The sequence below is a fragment of the Nicotiana attenuata genome, chromosome 7, assembly GCF_001879085.1.
Source record: "Nicotiana attenuata strain UT chromosome 7, NIATTr2, whole genome shotgun sequence".
NCBI lineage: Eukaryota > Viridiplantae > Streptophyta > Magnoliopsida > Solanales > Solanaceae > Nicotiana > Nicotiana attenuata.
The window spans coordinates 30,883,909-30,903,616 of record NC_031995.1 but is presented as its reverse complement, the minus strand read 5'-3'; the positions used below and the strand labels follow the sequence as shown (position 1 = coordinate 30,903,616).

General features: G+C 42.4%; 1 protein-coding gene across 1 annotated transcript; it reads right to left on the bottom strand.

Moving 5' to 3' along the window:
• On the bottom strand, nt 8,567-11,154 carry LOC109228892. Its single transcript, XM_019394140.1, has one exon. It carries the CDS (start codon nt 10,941-10,943, stop codon nt 8,751-8,753), a length of 2,193 nt encoding a protein of 730 aa, XP_019249685.1. The 5' UTR covers nt 10,944-11,154; the 3' UTR covers nt 8,567-8,750.

The following is a 19,708-nucleotide window of genomic DNA, read 5'->3' as shown; positions in this document are numbered from 1 at the left end:
ATTTGATGAGAGACTTCTAATATATGGATAATACTTTTATAACAGGTAATACTCCCTCCATCTAATATATATATTGTGTTGTTTGACTGGGCATAAAATTTCAGTAAAAAATGAAGATTTTTTAAGTTTGTGATCTAAGATGAGTCATAAATATTTGTGCGACTATAACGTATCTTATTAAGGGTAAATAAATATTATAAGTAAAATTATTACAAAATATAAAAGAATATTATTCAATATAAAAATAACTAAAAAGAAAAGAGTGTCAGCTTATAAGATGGAGGGAGTAGTAAAAGATCAAAGGCCATTATTGAATGAAACCATGAGAGTGTCCTTTGCAGCCTTTGGGCGTATAGCAAAAGCAAACTATGGGTAAATACAACTATAAATTATGCCCATCACTGCTCTCAACGTATTGGAATTGGAACCAGTTATATTCCCAGTGTTATCACGCTGACTTGATACTCCCTTCTGTACGTTGGCTTTCTTTTTACTTTATTTCAAGAACGAATATGCCCATCAGCCCTTCCATTATACTTGGGTTATTCAGTTAGTGTATTTCTAGCAAGAAAGGTTACATTGGCTCTCTGTCCTTCCATCCTATATGTAGTAATTTAATTGATAACCTAACTTTATTTGGTATTACTACTATTATCGATGGATCCCCAAAAGGATCGTATTGTATTGGTCAAAATTTGGACTGGACTTAATAACTGCAAATGGACGCGGTTGAGGATTAAGCCGACCACGGTACGATGGCGAGGAGTCGTCTTAAGAAGGATTAGTGCCGAGGTCAAGTAAAAAATGTACGGAAGCAACGGTAGAATAAGTTTAGAATAGAAAGATGGAATATTTCATTGGATATTCTTTCAGTTGTACTTTTTAGGGTTTCTTAGGAATATTCCCTATAAATAGGAAGAGATAAAGAACAAAAAAAGGAATCTTAACTTTTGGGACAAGAACACATTGTAAAGGTTGACTACAGAGAATATACAAAGCTTGTCTTATCCACTGATTCCATTATTCAACATATATTTTTTTCTCACAAGATCCAAGGATCTCTGGTCCACCTTCATTTTATATTGTCCCCACGTTGCTGTCAGGAAGGAGAATCATAAAAGTCATCTAACATTTGGGTGACAAGTTCCTTCTTATTACATTTATTGCCATTATCTACATTCATTGCAAGCTTTCTTTATTGCATTCATTGACAATCATTAAGCACTCTTAATCGGCATTCAATATTATCGGACATGATCCTACATCGTTAATGCATTAAGTCTTCAGATCTAGTAGTTATTATATTTAACTACGATTCACTCCCTATTTTCTTATTAATTCGTTTTAAAAAAATGTTTAATACTTTTTTGGTAAAACAATTTGGCGCCGTCTGTCGGGATCGAATCCACGACCACGTGGTCATGTTGAAAAAGAAAAACGGAAAATGGTGGATGTGCGTGGATTTCACGGACCTAAATAAGGCCTGCCCGAAAGACTCCTTCCTGTTGCCTCACATCGATCAACTCATCGACGCAACGGCAGGGCACGAGTTGTTAAGTTTCTTGGACGCCTACTCAGGTTACAACCAAATCCTCATGGAGGAGAAGGACCAGGAAAAGACCACTTTCATCGCCCATCAGGGGACGTATTGCTACAGAGTCATGCCATTCGGGTTGAAGAACGCAGGGGCGACTTATCAAAGGCTAGTCACCAAGATGTTCAAGGACCAACTCGACAAAACAATAGAAGTTTATATAAAGACGATATGCTGGTCAAATCAAAAAGGAAGGAAGACCACATCGACCATCTGAAGGAAGCCTCTGATATACTAAGGCGATACGGCATGAAGCTGAACCCCGAAAAGTGTGCCTTCGGCGTAACCTCGAGCAAGTTCCTCGGCTTTCTGGTGTCACAAAGATCCTCGCCCCCGCTACTCGCCAAAGCAAAACCCGGTGAGCGCCTCCTGATATACTTAGCCGTATCGGAGGTCGCAGTAAGTGAAGTGTTGGTTCGTGAAAACAAAGGTACGCAATCTTCAATCTATTACATTAGCAAAACCCTGGTCGATGCCGAAACAAGGTACCCCTACCTCGAAAAGTTGTCCTTGGCAATAGTCATAGCTTCACGAAAGCTTAGACCCTATTTTCAATGTTACCCCATATCGGTGGTCACGACCTTCCCCTTAAGGAGCATCCTACATAAACCAGAGCTGTCAGGGAGATTGGCCAAGTGGGCCATAGAATTGAGCGATCACGATATAACATATCAGCCGGGAACAGCGATAAAATTGCAGGTACTCGCCGACTTCGTCGCCGATTTCAGTGCCAAAATAATGCCTAAGATTGAGCAGGAAACTTCTCGTACCTCTCCTAGGTTACCCGACCTATGGGTCTTATACACCGATGGCGCTTCCAACGCATCAGGATCTGGACTGGGACTCATACTCGAGGTCCCAACAGGCGAAGTCATCCGCCAGTCCATACGGTGCCCCGATATAACTAACAATGAAGCCGAGTACGAGGCCGTAATTGCAGGACTAAGGCTAGCTCTCACGTACGGAGCACGACGAATCGTCCTCCGATATGACTCACAACTTGTTGTCAACCAAGTCACAGGGACTTTCCAACATAGCAAACGAGAAGAAAAAGAGAATGGGAATCCGAAAATACATAGCAAAAAGGCAATTGTTCCATTTCAATTGTTGGATTACAGTACTTTTTACAAAGGGCTCGAGGACACCCTCAATAAAATAGCAAGCCAAAAAAAACTAAGTACAAAAGCTTCACGCCACGTCATCCCCATCAGCATATTCATCATCATACCAAGGATCAGAGGCAAGCCCATCCACGGCGTCGTCATCATCATCCCCGCCGGGTGTACCAGGGTCATAGCCACAAGCTTCACGAGCTGCACGTGCCTTGACACGGATGCCCTCAAGTCCGCCTCGAAAACCTTTCCGACAGCCTTTAAAGACTTGTACACATCAAGTTGAACCTTGGCAAGGACCCACACTTCATACTACTTCCGCGACATACCGGGATTGGCGGAAGTATGAGATGTAGACAGTTGTGCCTGCTGTTGTGTCTTCTCGACCCTCAGGACGACAACTTGCTCGTTCAACTCGGACAACTCCGCCTCCAAACCCATAATCCGCTCCTCAAACCTCGCCTCCTTAAGCATCAAAGTTTCAGCCTCAGTAGCCCGCTCGGACCTGCAAACATGGAGGGCGCCTTCTAGGGCTGCCGCCTCTGCCGCAGCGGCCATTCCGATTTTCTCAGCTCGACCCAACTCTACGTCCTTGGAACTCAACTCATCCCTCAAGTCGACGGCCCTTGCCTCGCTCTGCTCGATTTCAACCTTTAAAGACACCACATGCGCCTGAAGATCAACATTCTCGGCCATCACTCCCTTGCTCACCTCAAGCTCGTCCTCTTTAGCCTTTAGCGCTCCTTCAAGCACGCTGAATATGCTGATGGACCTCAAAAGCTCTTCGTCCTTCTCCCTCAGCTCCTCGTCCTTCTTCTTCAGCTCCTCGTCTTTCTGCTGGAGCCCATCACGGAGCGACTGAAACTGGCCTTTCTGGCTGAGTAAGTCAGCTAGCGTCCGGTGCTTAGAACGGTACTCTCTGTATTTGGATGTCATTTTCTTAAAAATGATCGTCCTCCACTCTTCCCGCCAATCCCGCTCAATCCCCATGATAAGGGTCTGGCATGCAAAAAAAAAATAGGAGGTCAGTGGAAGCAAGTTTCACATATGAAATGAACTTAACCTAACACGGGAAAAGCAAACTTACTCGCAAGGCCATGCCTGATATACCCAATGACAGATCCGCATCTTTCAGCGTTTGTAGCGTCCTATTCTCAGAATTCGTGCACAGGGGAGCGAAGGCCGGCACCGCCCGTTCTGAGTTGTCCAGAAGGTCGTAATCTACGGGGATGACTATGTGCCGATCAGGTTCCTCCATCCTTATCTCCACTCGGGTAAACCTATCCTCAAAAGCCCGCACTTCCTCATGGTCGACGTCAGAACCCGACCCATCATCTTCTACGAGAATGGTTTTATCCCTTCCGTCCGCTGAAGATGAGCCGACTCCGACTATTCGAGCAGGCTCCCTCCTGTCATAGGTCACCTCGGCCGCTGACGATCTTTCCTCCTCAACCATGGATTCCTCTTTGCCGGGAGGAATGGCCACCGATAAAGGAGTGGCATCGGAGACTCCGTCGTGAATATGAGGGGAATTTGATATATTTCTGTAGTAAAGTGTGTACAGCAAATTCAGAGAAAGAAGATATCAACCGGGATAGAAATCAGGGAGTGGAATTGAAGAAGTTGCAAGAAACCGGAAGTGGAGATCAGAGAAGAAGATCAAAGAAGAACAATATGCATACAAAATGGGAAATGCTGAAAGTTTTGAAAACGAAGCCCCTCTCCTCTATTTATAGGGTTGGGTGACACCAGAATCGAGGCAAAGAGCCGTCAATGGCACCAAAATCGAAGCGATAGAAGCACAGACACTGCATTGGGAAGACGTGTAATGATGATGCGCGTGGCCATGATGTTATCCTACGTCAGCCACACAAATCGCAGCCCCGCTGGCAACGTCGCCAGTTCGACCTCGGCCGACTCGATTCAATCATCACGACCAAATTTCCTCTGAACGGTTGCAGATAGAATCCGCTCATCGAGGACGTCCAAGATCACAACCTCAACAAGCGGAGGGACTAACTGTATTGGACAAAATTTGGACTGGACTTAATAACTGCAAATGGATAAGGTCGAGGATTAAGCTGACCACGACACGATGGCGAGGAGTCGTCTTAAGAAGGATTAGTGCTGAGGTCAAGTAAAGAATGTACGGAAGAAACGGTAGAATAAGTTTAGAATATAAAGACGAAATATTCCATTGGATATTCTTTCAGTTGTACGTTTTAGGGTTTCTTAGGAAGAGATAAAGAACAAAAAAGGGGGATCTTAACTTTTGGGATAAGAACACATTGTAAAGGTTGACTACAGAGAATATACAAAGCTTGTCTTGTCCACTGATTCCATTATTCAACATATATCGTTTACTCACAAGATCAAAGGATCTCTGGTCCACCTTCATTTTATATTGTCCCCACGTTGTTGTCAGGAAGGAGAATCATACAAGTCATCTAACATTTGGGTGACAAGTTCCTTCTTATTACATTTATTGTCATTATCTACATTCATTGCAAAATTTCTTTATTGCATTCATTGAGCACTCCTAATCGGCATTCAATATTAGACATGATCCTACATCGTTAATGCATTAAGTCTTCAGATCTAGTAGTTATTATATTTAACTAGGATTCACCCCCTATTTTCTTATTAATTTGTTTTAAGAAAGGCTTAACACTTTTTTGGTAAACTATGGACCACATTGGATCTTATGCAGTGGCGATCCAAAATTTTAGATTCGTGGGTGCTTAACTTTTTGACGTGAAGTTATTACCAATCACATTGTATAAGTGCATCAGTGGCGGATCTAGAGGGCAACGTGCGGGTTCCCAGGAACCTGGTAGCTTTTGCACCGTGCTTGTATATGTATTAAAAAATTCATTAAATATCTATAAATATTTGATAACCTAGTTGCTAACTTGAGATCGTTATAGAAACCCATAAACTTCAAAGTCTGAATCCACCTCTGAAGTGCAAAACTATTTGAACATGATGATTAAAAAAGTTAATGAGAAAACTTATAATATTAATATTATGGACGCCATAAAAGTGTGATGGATAATGCAAGTGACGAGAAAAAAGATTGATGGGTTTGTCGATTGGGGAGGAATTGCTCGTCTTCAAGAGGGTCAAATTTTGAAGTCTTTTTCTTTCTTTCTTTATCGAATTAGATTTAACAAAAAAAAAAGATAAAACAAAGTCAGCAAAAAAGAATATTAAAAAGTAGTATTGGGTTAAAAAAAAGAGTAGCTAGTGAAAACTGGAAAGAGCAAAAAGAAGAAAGTAACTTGTTGATAATATAAGAAAAAAAGAAGAAATAATTTGCCTACGAAGAAAGGCTTGATGGGAGTTAGATTCGAACTCCCACCCCTCAACTTTCATAAACCTCCAACGCCCTTCCTTAACTAGAGCACCCATCAGATTTTTTGTCTCCTTGGTGCTTGCTGGTATAATATACTCGTTTCCTCAAATTTTCTATATAACTATATACACTCTAGGTTGAGGTTAATGGCTGCTCGAGCACCCAAATTTAATGTGTATTTCCTCCCCTGATCTTATGCATACAGTCTTACCTTGTATTTATGTGGCTCCCGATCATAGGACAACTCCATTGCACCGGCTCCCTTCAAATATAAATAACCTAATGTTATTTAAAACAATTGAACTATATTTTAGCTTGAGTTGAAAAATAGATCAGGGCAATCTTAAATTAGTAGGAGTAGGAGTAAGAATATTTATAACATCATTGTAAAAGTTAAATACTTTCATCAATAGTTGCATTAAGGAGCAGAGACGTACATGTGTTGAGGGCCTGAGGGGCGCAGACTTATGCATGTGAAGTTGGGCATGACCCCCATCATTAAGGAAAGAGTTTAGGTCCCATCTATTGTTTGCAACTAGAAAGACGAATCAAAATTATAAAATCTCCTTTTCACCATTCACTTTTGCTGATTTCATTTATTTCTCTTTTCTATCTTTTTGTTTTTGTTTACTTGTTTCCTTTAACATATCTTGCATGGCTTCGATTGGATTCAGTTTCTTTAAGAGAAAAAGTGCATAAAAGTGAGTACTCGATAAAGCAAGACAATCTAAGGTTGCAAAGAAAAGATAGGAATCTCTGCCCACTAGGCAAAGTTGCAAAATAGAGTTTTTGGTCAGCCCACGATTCCTTATCGTTCGCTCAAATTTTATAGACATAATAATCCTTTTCCTTTTTTTGAAAAGTTTTAAATTACTTGTCACCATTTCTTTAATAGTATAAAATTAAAATACTCCATCTGTATATGAGAGCTAAATGCAATAATATTGAAATAAAACTTCTAATAGAAGAAAATATATTTAAATTACTTGTCACCATTTCAACATTATTTTTGCGTGAAAAAATAACATGGACGAGGGGCACACGAAACATGAGGATTTGGTGGCAGGTATAAGGAAAGTAACATAAAAAATTATATTCATAAAAATATTTTCTACCATCTAACCAAATACTATAAAATATTTTCGAAAAAAGTTTTCCACTCACCAACCAAACAAGAAAAAATAAGTGATAAAATCACTTACTTGCCAAGAAAATATTTTCCATGTAGAACATTTTCCTTCATATCAAACACACCCGTAATCTCTATTCATTTTCGTCCTCTAATGAAGACGCTAATCTTCCTTCTTTGTCATATAAGCAGTTCCTTTCGGTGATTCTTAATATTAATTTCTTTTCAATTCCTAATTTTCCTTAATTTTAATCTTAATAATGTAAAGGAAGATGCGTGAGCTTTTGCAAACGGCTGTTGAAAATACAAGTGATAGCCTTCTCAAAATTTTCTAATAAACAATTTGACAGAATAGCAATGGTTTAATACAGCTATATAAGTGGTATATAGTTGAGGAAATAAATAGGGGAGCTGACTATCAACTTCCCAAAAAGAGAGGCTCCGGTCACATGACATTTAAAAACTCCACAGATAAGAATACAAAAAACCAGGTTGTCCATTTTAAATATCTTTTCGACCAAATACTTATCTCCCTGTCTGGTACTCCAATGCTTTCTTCTTGTGAATCTTTTAAAACTTTTTTTTTTTTTTTTTTTGCTTTATTGTACTTTGAGTGCTTGTATTTAGGAGTGCAATTGGATTATCTTCCTACATATAGTACAGATAAATCATGGTAGTCACGTGGCTGTCCAGATTGCCACCATCAAGATTAGCAGTTCAAAGCCACAAATTATAGTACAATTATTACTGCTTGAAATTTTGGTTTAGGTTGTCCATCTAGATTCAGTCAAATGTTTTTTGGTCATTCAATTATGAGTCTTTGTTTCATGACCATTATGTGGAACTACTTAATGAATAGCAAGAATGCACGATCTCTCCATATGATATAAGATTGCATATCTTAAAGATTGAGATTACTACTTGTTTGGACCTGCTGTTTTGTTTTTTGTCTATTTTTTATTTTGCTAACCAGAAGGACATTTCTTGGAAGAACTGAACTAAGAAGCCTAAAACTGCAAGTACAACCATGCATATTGTGCAGTAAAAAATTTATAATTAAGCATTTCACCAAAAAAGAACAGAGGGAAAAAACAATAACGAAGGAGGGTCACATCTTATCAGATAATAGGAAAAAAACATTCATATAAAACCTGTCCTCAGTTCTCATTGTCACCTCCCCAACAAATCGATGTTAACAGACTACAGACGCCATTAACAATTGGGCCAGTTGAACTAAAGCCATTTAAAAGAATATCTGTTGTCTTCTCATTAATGTATTACTTCAATTATTCATTTTTTCCAGACTTGGAAATTAAAGAATGGCCATCTAGTTATGGATGAATCATAAAATACACAAAATGAAAAGAGCAAAGATCCAACTAATTAGTACTCCTATTAGGAACTAAACTGCTCGTGCAAGACCAAAATTGATACAGTAATTTCAACTACTTAAAAAATTTACTGATGAAATTTTAAAGAAAATGTACAAAGCTAGACTAGACACAGTGCTAGACTATGGTAACCAATAGGACAAACCACAGCATATCCTTTCCGGTTGGCTCAGAACCCGACCCCAGCCGCCCCGACCCCGAACGTTGCGGGTCGATGAGGCTCAATCTTTCTATTCTTCCAAAAACAAGTATCCGGCGCCAGCTTAGCCGCCGCCGTCCTCATCGGCTCAGACTTGCACCTTGTTAACACAAACGGCTCGTAAGCCACTGCATTCACAAGCTTCTGCTCGATCATGGTTGCCATGGACATCCCCGTCGCCGCCGGTAAAGAACACGACGACCTAGGTGGTTGTAACATGTGTTTGTTCCTATGTTCCGTACTAGGTTTAGTGTCAGTACTCCGCCGCATTTTGGGTTGTTCTTCAGGAACAATAACCTCTTTCTTTGGTGGTTTGACTTGTTGTTTCCTCTCTGGTAACCATCTGAGAAAGTCCCTTCGACAGACCCATGTTTCTTTTGATACCTCCATTGATAGCTTGGGTTCACACATCATTAGTAGCAAACACTCCGGCAAAACTGATTCTTTTTCTTCGTTTTGAGCCTCTTTGGTGTATTCAACTTCGACTTGCTTCCCTGGTTCTGTAAATGGTGTATTTTCTGCTTGTTCTTGTTCTTCATATTCAGATTCTTGTTGAGTTACTGTTGGCTTCTCCTCTATGTCTCTCAGCAGGAGTATGTCTTGAATTTCTTTTGCGATGGCTGACTTAAATTTTTCTTCTTCTTCTTCCAATGTAGCTTGTTCACTTTCTGTTTTATCCTCTAATTCACTAGTATCAGAGATCATTTCTGTTACTCCTTCTTCCTCAAGGAGCTGTTGAATTTGGATATCTTCTTGATTGAATTCAGTTGTTTGATCTACCAGTTGGGCTAATTGTTCAAGCTGGGAATCAACTTCTGCTACAAAAGACTCAATTTTGGTCTCTTCTTGCTCAATTTCTGCTGTTAATTCACAAGTTTCTAGCTTTGTTTCAAGCATTTCCTGCTCCCTGCTTTCTTCTTCCATTTCCATAATAACCTCTGCTTCTTCTGGATTAATCTCTTCTATTTCATCAAGATCTACTGAAACTCTGTGTTCAGATGGTATAACCTCATTACTAGTTTCACATTTCTGACTATCTACTAGTTCCATATGCTTATATTCTCTCAAATTTTCTTCCTTGTCTAGTTCTCCCACTTCTTCCACTTGTTCCTCATCATAATATTCATCTTCTGGAACAGGTGATGACTCCCTGAAGCGATTGGTAAGAGCTGCCATTTTCATAGGATCAGATCTGCATCTCATAAGAAGCAAAGCATTCTTGGGCGGAATACAAATACTAACTCTACCTTTCTCTTCATTATGTCCCCTCTCCATTTCAACAATATTCTCATCCTTGAACTCAATATCTTCAAACACATGTCTTCTTGAACTCCTCATTGTACTACTATGCCTCCCCTCTGTTGTTCTTTCCTCTTCACCACTTGCCACTACCAACTCAATATCCCTCCTTTTTCCTCCTTCCCCATCTTGCAATGCCACTAACCATCTAGCAAACACAGCACCACATGATCTGTGCTCATTATCACCTTCCCTGTAAGCTTCAACTTTTTCTTCCTTTTCTCTTTCATTAGTCGAAAAACACGACGAACGACATGGGAACAAACAGCTGAACTCCGCCCCAAAAGCCCTTAAAGCTTCACAAATTGTTATAGGCAAATGAACCCATCTTTGATTTCTATGATTAACGCATTCTTGTTGGTGGTAATGCGCGCTTGAGTTCCCTTGCGAGTACCTCTGATTCTTTAACGATAATCTATCATCTGTTTGATTAAATGCCTCAGAGGCTTGCTCTAGTTTTCTAAAACTCACCTCACCGCTTGCGCTTCGTCTTTTGGACAAGCTACGTGATTGTTTCACCTTTTTCTTGGTCTTCACTCGAACCTGACCAATACAAGTGACTTTTGGGGAAGAAGGCTCCGGGTTTTCGAAACCCGACCCGCGTTTCTTACCGGTGGTGGGAAACATAGGAGAAGCTTGGCCACCTTTAATGCTACCGTTTGATTTAAGTCTACGGCTGAGGGAAGTGGAAAGTGAGAGAGGCGTGTCACGTGCACGACCAGGACTGAGAATAGATTTGGAGAGTTTCATGGAAGAAGATGAAGAAGAAAGGCGAGAAGTGAAACAGATATAGAGCTCACTTGTTGTACTACTGCTACTTGTTGTTGTAGCGGCTGTGCGGTGATGGGGTCGGTCTAAGTCCATTAAGCCCTAAAAAATGACAGTGGTAATGTATGATATTTTGCTTTCATCAGTACATTGTAATGGCCATGGACAGTAGTGGACACAGGCGCAGAAATTGAAGAGAAGAGAGAAAGAGTGGGTCCTTAGCAGAAGAGGGCAGGGTACGTGTGGGCGGATGGCTTCCGCTCTCTTTACCCTTGGCTTTTTATGGTACCTCTAATCAAATTTTCGATTTATATCCATTAATAGAGCAAAAGTAGTTATGCCATTACAACAAAGTTAAATGCATATTTATCTCCTATGCCCCTGAATGTTGTGTGCCTCGGACTGCCCTTTGCCTTCTGTTTATATCGTAGTAATAAAATATGAGTTGATAATTTGAAGAAAACAAAAATAACTCATAAGGATGATTAAAAAACTGAGCAGAGTGAAATTTTTTACACCGTGATTAATTCTAAAAAACATTGATGGATACCAGATTAAATTTACAAAATTAGATATCTCAACCATCAATTTTGATCATCACTGCCATTCCAAACCAGTTCCTTTATCTGGTGAGGCTATAATCCACGTAACTATAAAAACCCAATTTGTCGTTGAATTTGTGTCAGAATTTAAGGTTGGGGACTTAATTTAGAGACTACTATTTTCTCCCTTATTTTCCTCTTAGGTAATTATGTCTTTGTTTACCCTCCAAATCGGATAACAATTAAATTTATAAGTGGTTTTAATGATACGTGGATTAATTTGACACAAAGCGATAAATTAAGTTATAAATAAAGCGAACAATAATAAATTAAATTCAAACCGTATGATTGAACAGTTATAGCCTTGAAAAGTAAGTCTCGCTTGAACTGAATACGATTCAAATGATATTTGATATAGAAGAACAGTAGCTTGCAGAAAGAAAATGATATATTATAATACTTTGGGATACGTGTTATAATGTGTTTTACAAATAATCAGACTCCCCTTTATATACTAGGAGAATCCTACTTTAGGTTCAATTCTATAAAAGGTAAAAAATCTCATGATTTGTTAATTAACCGATCTCTCATTGATATATCCTGAGATTCCCGCCGTGATATCCGACCAGTTACGGATATTTCGGCCTTCTGTTATTTGGTCCGACAATGTTTCCTCGAGCTCATTCAGAGACGGGGTCAATTCCGGGGCCATGGACTCGCTGATCTTGAAGACGGGTGTTCTAACCTCGTACGCTGGTTCGATGGAACCCTGGGTCGATCTTTAATCCATTATGTTTTAGTCCCGATCTGTCATGCAATAGACGAGTCCGATTTCGACTCGTATACAGATAGTCCCCTCGTTCTTCGGAGTGTAAACGACGAGAAACGATATGAGCCCCTGATCCTCGTCTCGATACTTTGTGTCAGAAGCGACAAAATGGACGAAACGTCTCGTCAGTCACGTCTTAATGGTATTAAATGTTCGTTAGTTGTTGGTCGGCCACTACAGGCTTTGAACCGTTGTTTGAAAACTATAAGTATCTCCTCCTTCAGTCATTCAAACTTTACATCCAATATGTTCCTACTCTTGTTCTTAAAAAAATCTTTGCATTTTCTAGCACTTGTATCGGATTTCTTGAGAGTTTTGTAAGAATCCTCGCTTGTTGAACCGTTAAGCGTACTCCTTTATCTCCTTCTTCTTCATTTTTATCCAAAAGAAAAAAATGGCGAAGACTTCTAAGACAGTCCCTCAAAAAGAAACTACTTCTTCATCACGGCCTTCCGGCGAGGAACCGGCGGCGGAACCTCCTCTTGAAACGTTTATTCCTGGCGGGTGCTCGGTGACCGCCGACTTTAAAGTTGAAAAACCTTCACCCGTTTTGGGCCGGGGTGAAAAGGTATCGAGATATATTTGCTCGATCACCGAAGAGACCCTCCCTACAGTCATAAAGGATTGCAACTAGGCCAGAAAAGACGTGGTGATCCCCGGCCCCGAAGAAGATATCACTACCTACGTCAAGGGACACTTAACTGTTTACACTTGTTCCTTTACGCTGGGTCCGTTGGACCCGGTGATCATCCAATTCTGTAAAAGGTAAGAGGTGTGCCTTGGCAGATCCACCCTTCGTTCTGGAGGATAGTAATTCTTCTTCGTTTTTCCTTGAGCAAGATTGACGGATGCTCATTCACCGTCGACCATCTGATCTGCCTGTACAGTCCCCGATTCTTCCGGAGGGACTGATTAAACTTGCGCACCGGGCCTCTAAAGCCCCATTCTCGAGCATCGATGAAGATCGAGACCAAGGCTGGCTAGGACGATTTGTCCGAGTAAGGACCTCGGACCTAATCTCGGCCAAGGACATGCCGTTCCTCGAGGAGTGGAACACAAAACGTAAGTAAAGTTTCATTTTTCCCAGAATTTTATTCTTACTCTCTTTTTCTCCTTTCTTGTCGATGTTCAGTGTCGATGCAGCTATTGCTCGGGTTCCAGATGCGGTTTCTCGACTCAAGGAATGGGTAAAGGACATTGTCTAATAGAAAAAATATTCCGAGCGCGGATGGCGCGAACTTTTGAAGGGCCGGTAGGAGGCCCGTTCTCACGGTGAGATTACTTTATTAGGTGAGAAACACTTGGGTCCCCTTTGTGCTGTTGAGTTCTTACTTATTTCTTTCTTCTTTGCAGGTCTTTCCAAGGATGTCGCCATGAGGCCTCCATCTGGTGATGAGGATAGCCGTCGAGTCCCGTGCTCCGATGGAGGCTGGTGCGTAAATCCAAGGAAAGCACCAGCGCTCGAGAGCTCCGATCGGACTCAATCCACCTGCTGAGGGATGAGTCCGAAGAAGAATAAGAAGAAGAAGAAGAAAATACGAACTGGTGGCCCGCATGCTAGGCAACATCGTATTGCCTCAAACCAGGGGGTTGTTGAGGAGGCAGCAGTCGAGGCCTCCGAACTAGAGAGGGGCGAGGTCAATTTGCCCCAAGTTGGGGAGGCCGATAAAGAGGCTGCGGCTGACGCTCCTCGGGCAGAGGATAATACCCTGAAGGATGTACTCGGAGTGATAGATCTCTCTGAGTCACCCTCGTTTACCGACTCCATGATACACGATGCCTAGAGGCTAAAAGGATGCCCAAGTGAGGGGCCCCAAGGGGTGGTAGACTCCTTCCAAAACTTCTTCGAGGGTTTAGACTCTACCGCTCCAGAAGATGTCACCGGGTTGGGTGACTTACCGCTACCAAAGAATAGTCCGTCTTCAGGGACCAGCGGGCCTTCTTCGAGCCCGAAACTAGTAACCGATTCCCAGCTCCAAGTGTAGATCCTGACCGAAAGCGGTCAACTATTATGTCTATTCCGGAGGATGCCCGGTCCTCTCTGCCACCGTGGGGGTTGCAAGTTATCTTTAGTGCCTAGTGACCGAAGAGGATTAAGCAAAGATGAATGAGGTAGAAGCACCCTGCCTCTTGAACGAAGCCCAACAGGTGTTAAACTGGGTAACTTCGAATGCCTTTTTCATTATGTACTTAGATTAAGCCACAAAGAATCATAACCCTTTCCTTGGTGTTTGTAGGCCTCGGTGCTCCATCACGAAACCTTTCTCCGATACCGAGAAATATTAAACCACCACAAGGCCGAGGCCTAGACCCGGGAGCTCATCGAGAAGAGGGATGCTTACAAGCTTCTCGGTGAGCAACATGAGGGGGAGGTCAAGAAACTCCAATATGAGCTGGAGGCAGCCCGAAAGGAGCATGCTAACATGGTTGAGCAGGTAAGAATAGTCTTTGAGGATAGTGACGAAGAGTCAGATACAGTGGCTAATGGCCTGAACCCGCAGGTCCAACAAAAGCTTGAACAGATCGAACAGCTTCAGGCAGAGGTAGATGCGGTAAAGGCTGAGGCAGAAGAATGGAAAAAGAACATGGACCGCCTGGCCTCAGAAAATGAGATCGTCCGGGCCCAGCTGGCTTCGACTGAGGTCCAGCTCCGAGGTATAAAAGAGAAGTCCTTGGCGCATGCCAAGAAGATCGAGGAGCTCCAGTCCCAGTTGAATTGGTCGTCTCTGATCGAGAAAACCTGGCCATGGAGCTTGAAGTGGTCAAGTCGGAGGCTAAAGTAATTAAGGTCGATGCCGATGAGATGATGGGCGTTTATAATACTGATGCCGAGGCGACTCGGGTTCGAGCAAAAGACATTATCGAGCATGCTAAGTGGAAATCTCGAAATGAGGCCCTTGAGGAAATTCATGCTCGGGGTTTCGACTTATCAGTTGAGATTGAGAGCGCCAAAGAGCTCGAAGCCGAGGCCAAAAAATTGTCATATCCCAAAGAGACGGGAGCCCGAAGACTTGGGCGAGTCAGAGGATGGTGAAGATCCCGAGGGTGACGATATTTCCCCCGACGAAGACTAGGCCACTTAGGCCTTTAGATGTTTTTTGTTTTTTTGTATTTTTGTTAAGGCCGTTCGGCCTTTGCAAAAATTTTCATCGGGCTGTTTGGCCCTTGTAAAAAGATTTTTTGATTATGAATATAAGGCTTTTTCCCTTCAATAGCTTTAGACTTTCACTTTGCCTTATGTACTTTTATTTGCAAAGATCTAAATGCCTTATCATGAAATAGTTAGGTTTTGTTCAGTAACTCGAAGAAACCTTGCCTTCAACTTTATTTCATTTTAAGGCATCGTGGGGGTTCAGTGTGACCGAAAGTTTTTCTTTCCCCCAAGTACTTATACTATTTTTTTTATGTCACAGTCTGTCGAGGGTAGCCTTTAGAACTAGTTTAGAAATTTCAAGGCCTTGTTGTCTTTGTTACGGGACCTTGGACGTCTCCGAGCCATTTTAATTTGGCCGTGGCCTTTTTAGTTCGGGTGTCGCCCAGTGGGTCGCTTCGAGTTATCCGGGCTTGCCTAGGATAACATCACCCGAGTGGGGATGGCCGTGGCCTTTAAGATTCGGGCGTTTCCTGATAGGTCTTATGCCCCCGAGTTCCGACAGCCCGGACCACCCGAGTTTATTTTCGGACGATAGTCCCGAGTGAGAGTGATTGTTCGAACTCGGATTGTGGTGTCCCTTGGGCTCGATACCTTTAGGTGATCGGATGTAGGAAATTCCTTGAGAAATGCAAGAAATTTTTTTAAAAGGACAGAATATTTGTCCGCAAGAGACTTCTTTTTATTCTTGTGTAAAACAGCTATACATGCGTACATGCTTTATGCTAGGGCTCGAGCAATCTAAGCGGGCACAGTTTGTTTGACCGTTTGGCCCTTACGATAAATCTTACCTATCGAGACCCTTCCATTACGAACTTACTTTCCTTGCTAAAGTCGATATTCGAGGGTAATGCCCCCAGTATTCGAGGTTGATCATAAAGAAAAGCCTCGGATACTGTTGATGTGATCCTTAACACCGATTCATGACCGTCCTTCTATTCTAAATTACCATGATCCACTGTTGCCTCATTAAAAACCTTGCCGGAAAACCCGTTTGGAACAAAACCGGTTCAAGGGAAAAAGAGTGCAACGCGTGCTTTTAGACCTAAAAATCTGTTCCGCTTCTTGTTGGTTACCTACAAGTGTTAGTTCAAAAATAAGTAAAAAGGAAACGAATGGGGTCGTACCTTTGCAGTAGTATCGCTTCAACTGAGTTATGTTCCAGTTATTCGGTAGCCTTTCACCGTTCATTGCCCCGAGTTTGTACGATCCTTTTCCGGGGATTTCGAAAATTTGGTACGGTCCTTTCCAATTCGTCCCCAACTTCCCTTCATTCGGATTCCGGGTGTTTAGTGTGACCTTTCTTAGTACCAAGTCCTCGATGTTGAAGTGTCGAAGGTTGGCCCTTCGATTGTAATACCTCTCGATCTGCTGTTTTTGGGCGGCCAACCGGACGAGGGCGGTTTCGCGCCTTTCATCTAATAGCTCCAGGTTCATACTCATGGACTCATCATTCGATTCCTTTGTTGCATATCGGAATATGACACTTGGTTCACCGACTTCGATCGGTATTAGAGCTTCGGCACTGTAAAACAGCGAGAACGGGGCGGCCCCGGTACTGGACTTTGAGGTCGTACGGTATGCCCATAGGACTTCGGGTAGGATTTCCTTCCATTTTCCTTTGGCGTCGGTTAACTTTTTTTTGAGGTTTTGGAGTATGGTTTTGTTGGTCGATTCGGCTTTTTCGTTCCCACTAGGGTGATAAGGTGTTGACAGGATCCTTTTGATCTTATGATCCTCGAAAAACTTGGTCACTTCGCTGCCGATAAATTGTTTCCCGTTGTCACATACGATTTCAGACGGCATTCCGAACCTACATATGATGTGGTCCTAATTGAAGTCGATAAATTCCTTCTCCCTGACCTTCTCGTACGCCTGGGCTTCAACCCACTTAGAAAAATAGTCAGTCATAAATAATATAAATTGAGCCTTATCGGGTGCCCATGGAAGAGGGCCAACGATGTCCATTCCCCACTTCATGAATGGCCATGATCACAAGACCGAATGCAGCAGCTCCCCGGGTTGGTGAATCATCGGAGCATGTCTTTGGCATTCATCACATTTTCGTACGAACTCCTTCGCGTCTTTTTCCATGTCGGTCCAGTAATGGCCGGCTCTAGTTACCTTTCGAACCAATGATTCGGCGTCAGAATGATTTTCGCAGGTGCCCTCGTGGACTTCCCTCAGAACGTACTCGGTATCTCCTGGTCCCAGACATATTTCTAGTGGGCCATCGAACATTCTTCTGAACAAGGTTCCGTCTTCGGACAAGCTGAATCAGGCTGCCTTTGTGCGCAGGGTCCTCGATTCTTTTGGATCTGAGGGCAGTTTTCCGGTCTTCAAATATTCTATATATTTGCTTCTCCAATCCCAAGTCAAGCTTGTAGAGTTTATTTCGGCGTGACCTTCTTCCACTACTGATCTCATGAGCTATACAACTGCCCCCGAGTTGAGCTCGTCATCTTCGACCGACGACCCTAAGTTCGCAAGGGCATCAGCCTCGCTATTTTGATCCCGATGTACGTGTTACAGAGTCCACTCTTTGTACCGATGTAATGTTACCTGCAACTTATGTAGGTACCTTTGCATTCGTTTTTCTCTGACTTCTAGCATTCCATTAACTTGGTTCACCACAAGGAGGGAGTCGCACATAGCTTCGATCACCTCCGCCCCCAAGCTTTTGGCCAATTCGAGACCTGCAATCATGGCCTCATATTCGGCCTCGTTGCTAGTCAATTTCACATTTCTAATGGATTGTCTAACTACATTGCCTGTGGGTGGCTTCCGTATGATGGCAAATCCGGACCCCTTTGCGTTCGAGGCGCCATTTGTAAAAAGGGTCCATATTCCCGAAGACGTCCTTGAGTTTATCAACAACTCTCTTTCGACCTTGGGTATTAGGGCCGGCGCAAAGTCAACCACGAAATCTGCCAAAATTTGAGACTTAATGGCTGTGCGGGGTCAATACTGAATATTGTACCCGCTGATTTCCATGGCCCATTTGGCCAATCGTCTCGAGAGTTCGGGTTTATGCATTATATTTCGCAACGGTTAAGTTGTCACAACACATATAGGATGACACTGCAAATATTATTTCGGTTTCCTAGAGGCTCTTAGCAAAGCGAGCGCCAAATTTTCTAGGTGAGGGTACCTAGTTTCGGCCTCACCTAGTGTCCTGCTAACATAATAAACTGGAAATTACGTATGTTGCTCTTCCCAAACTAGAACTCCACTTACCGCTATCTCCGACACTTCCAAGTACAAGTATAGTTGTTCGTCTGCCTTCGACGTGTGGAGCAGTGGCAGGCTCAATAGATATCGCTCGAGTTCTTCCAAGGCCCGTTGGCATTTCGGGGTCCATGTGAAGTTGTTTTTCTTCTTTAGTAACGAGAAAAATCGGTGGCTCTTATTGGAGGACCTCGAGATGAATCGTCTAAGGGCGGAAATGTGCCCGGTTAGCCTTTGCACGGCCTTTACGTTGTCCACTATTGTGATATCCTTGATAGCTTTGATCTTGTCGGGGTTGATCTCGATTCCTCGGTTGGATACCATGAACCCGAGAAATTTACCGGATCCAACTCCGAACGCACATTTCTCCAAATTCAGCTTCATGTTGTACTTCTTCAATATACTGAAGGTTTCCCGCAAATGCTTTAAATGGTCCTATGCTCACAGGGACTTAACCAGCATATCATCAATGTAAACTTTCGTGGATTTCCTTATTTTTTCTTCGATTATCCGGTTTACTAGGTGTTGGCAAGTGGCACCGGCATTTTTCAACCCAAATGGCATCACATTATTGCAGTATGTGCCATACTTAGTGATGAAGGAGGTTTTCTCCTGATCATCCGGTTTCGTCCGTATTTGGTTGTATCCGGAGTAGGCATCAAGAAAACTGGGATCTCGTGGCCGGCCGTGGCATCGATCATACGACCGATGTTGGGCAAAGGGAAAGAGTCTTTGGGACATGCCTTATTTAAATCCTTATAGTCTACACACATTCTTAATTTATTCCCCTTTTAGGGACTACTACTACTACGTTTCCTAACCAATCCGGGTATTTTAACTCCCGAATGGACCCTATTTTAAGGAGTTTAGATACCTCATCTTTGATGAAAGCATGTTTCATTTCGGACTGGGCCCTCATTTTCTGCTTGACCGGGTGGAATTTCGGGTCTAGGCTCAGCTTGTGAATGGTTATCTCCAATGGGATCCCTGTCATGTCGAGATGGACCAAGCAAAACAATCTATGTTAGCTATAAGAAATTGAATGAGTCTTTCCTGAGCTCACGGGTTAACCCCGTGCCTAGGTATACCTTCCGATCGGGTAGATGTTTGA

Bases quoted from the DNA above. Each gene is read 5' to 3' on its own strand.
- LOC109228892 (XM_019394140.1), bottom strand. From the start codon at position 10,943: ATGGACTTAGACCGACCCCATCACCGCACAGCCGCTACAACAACAAGT.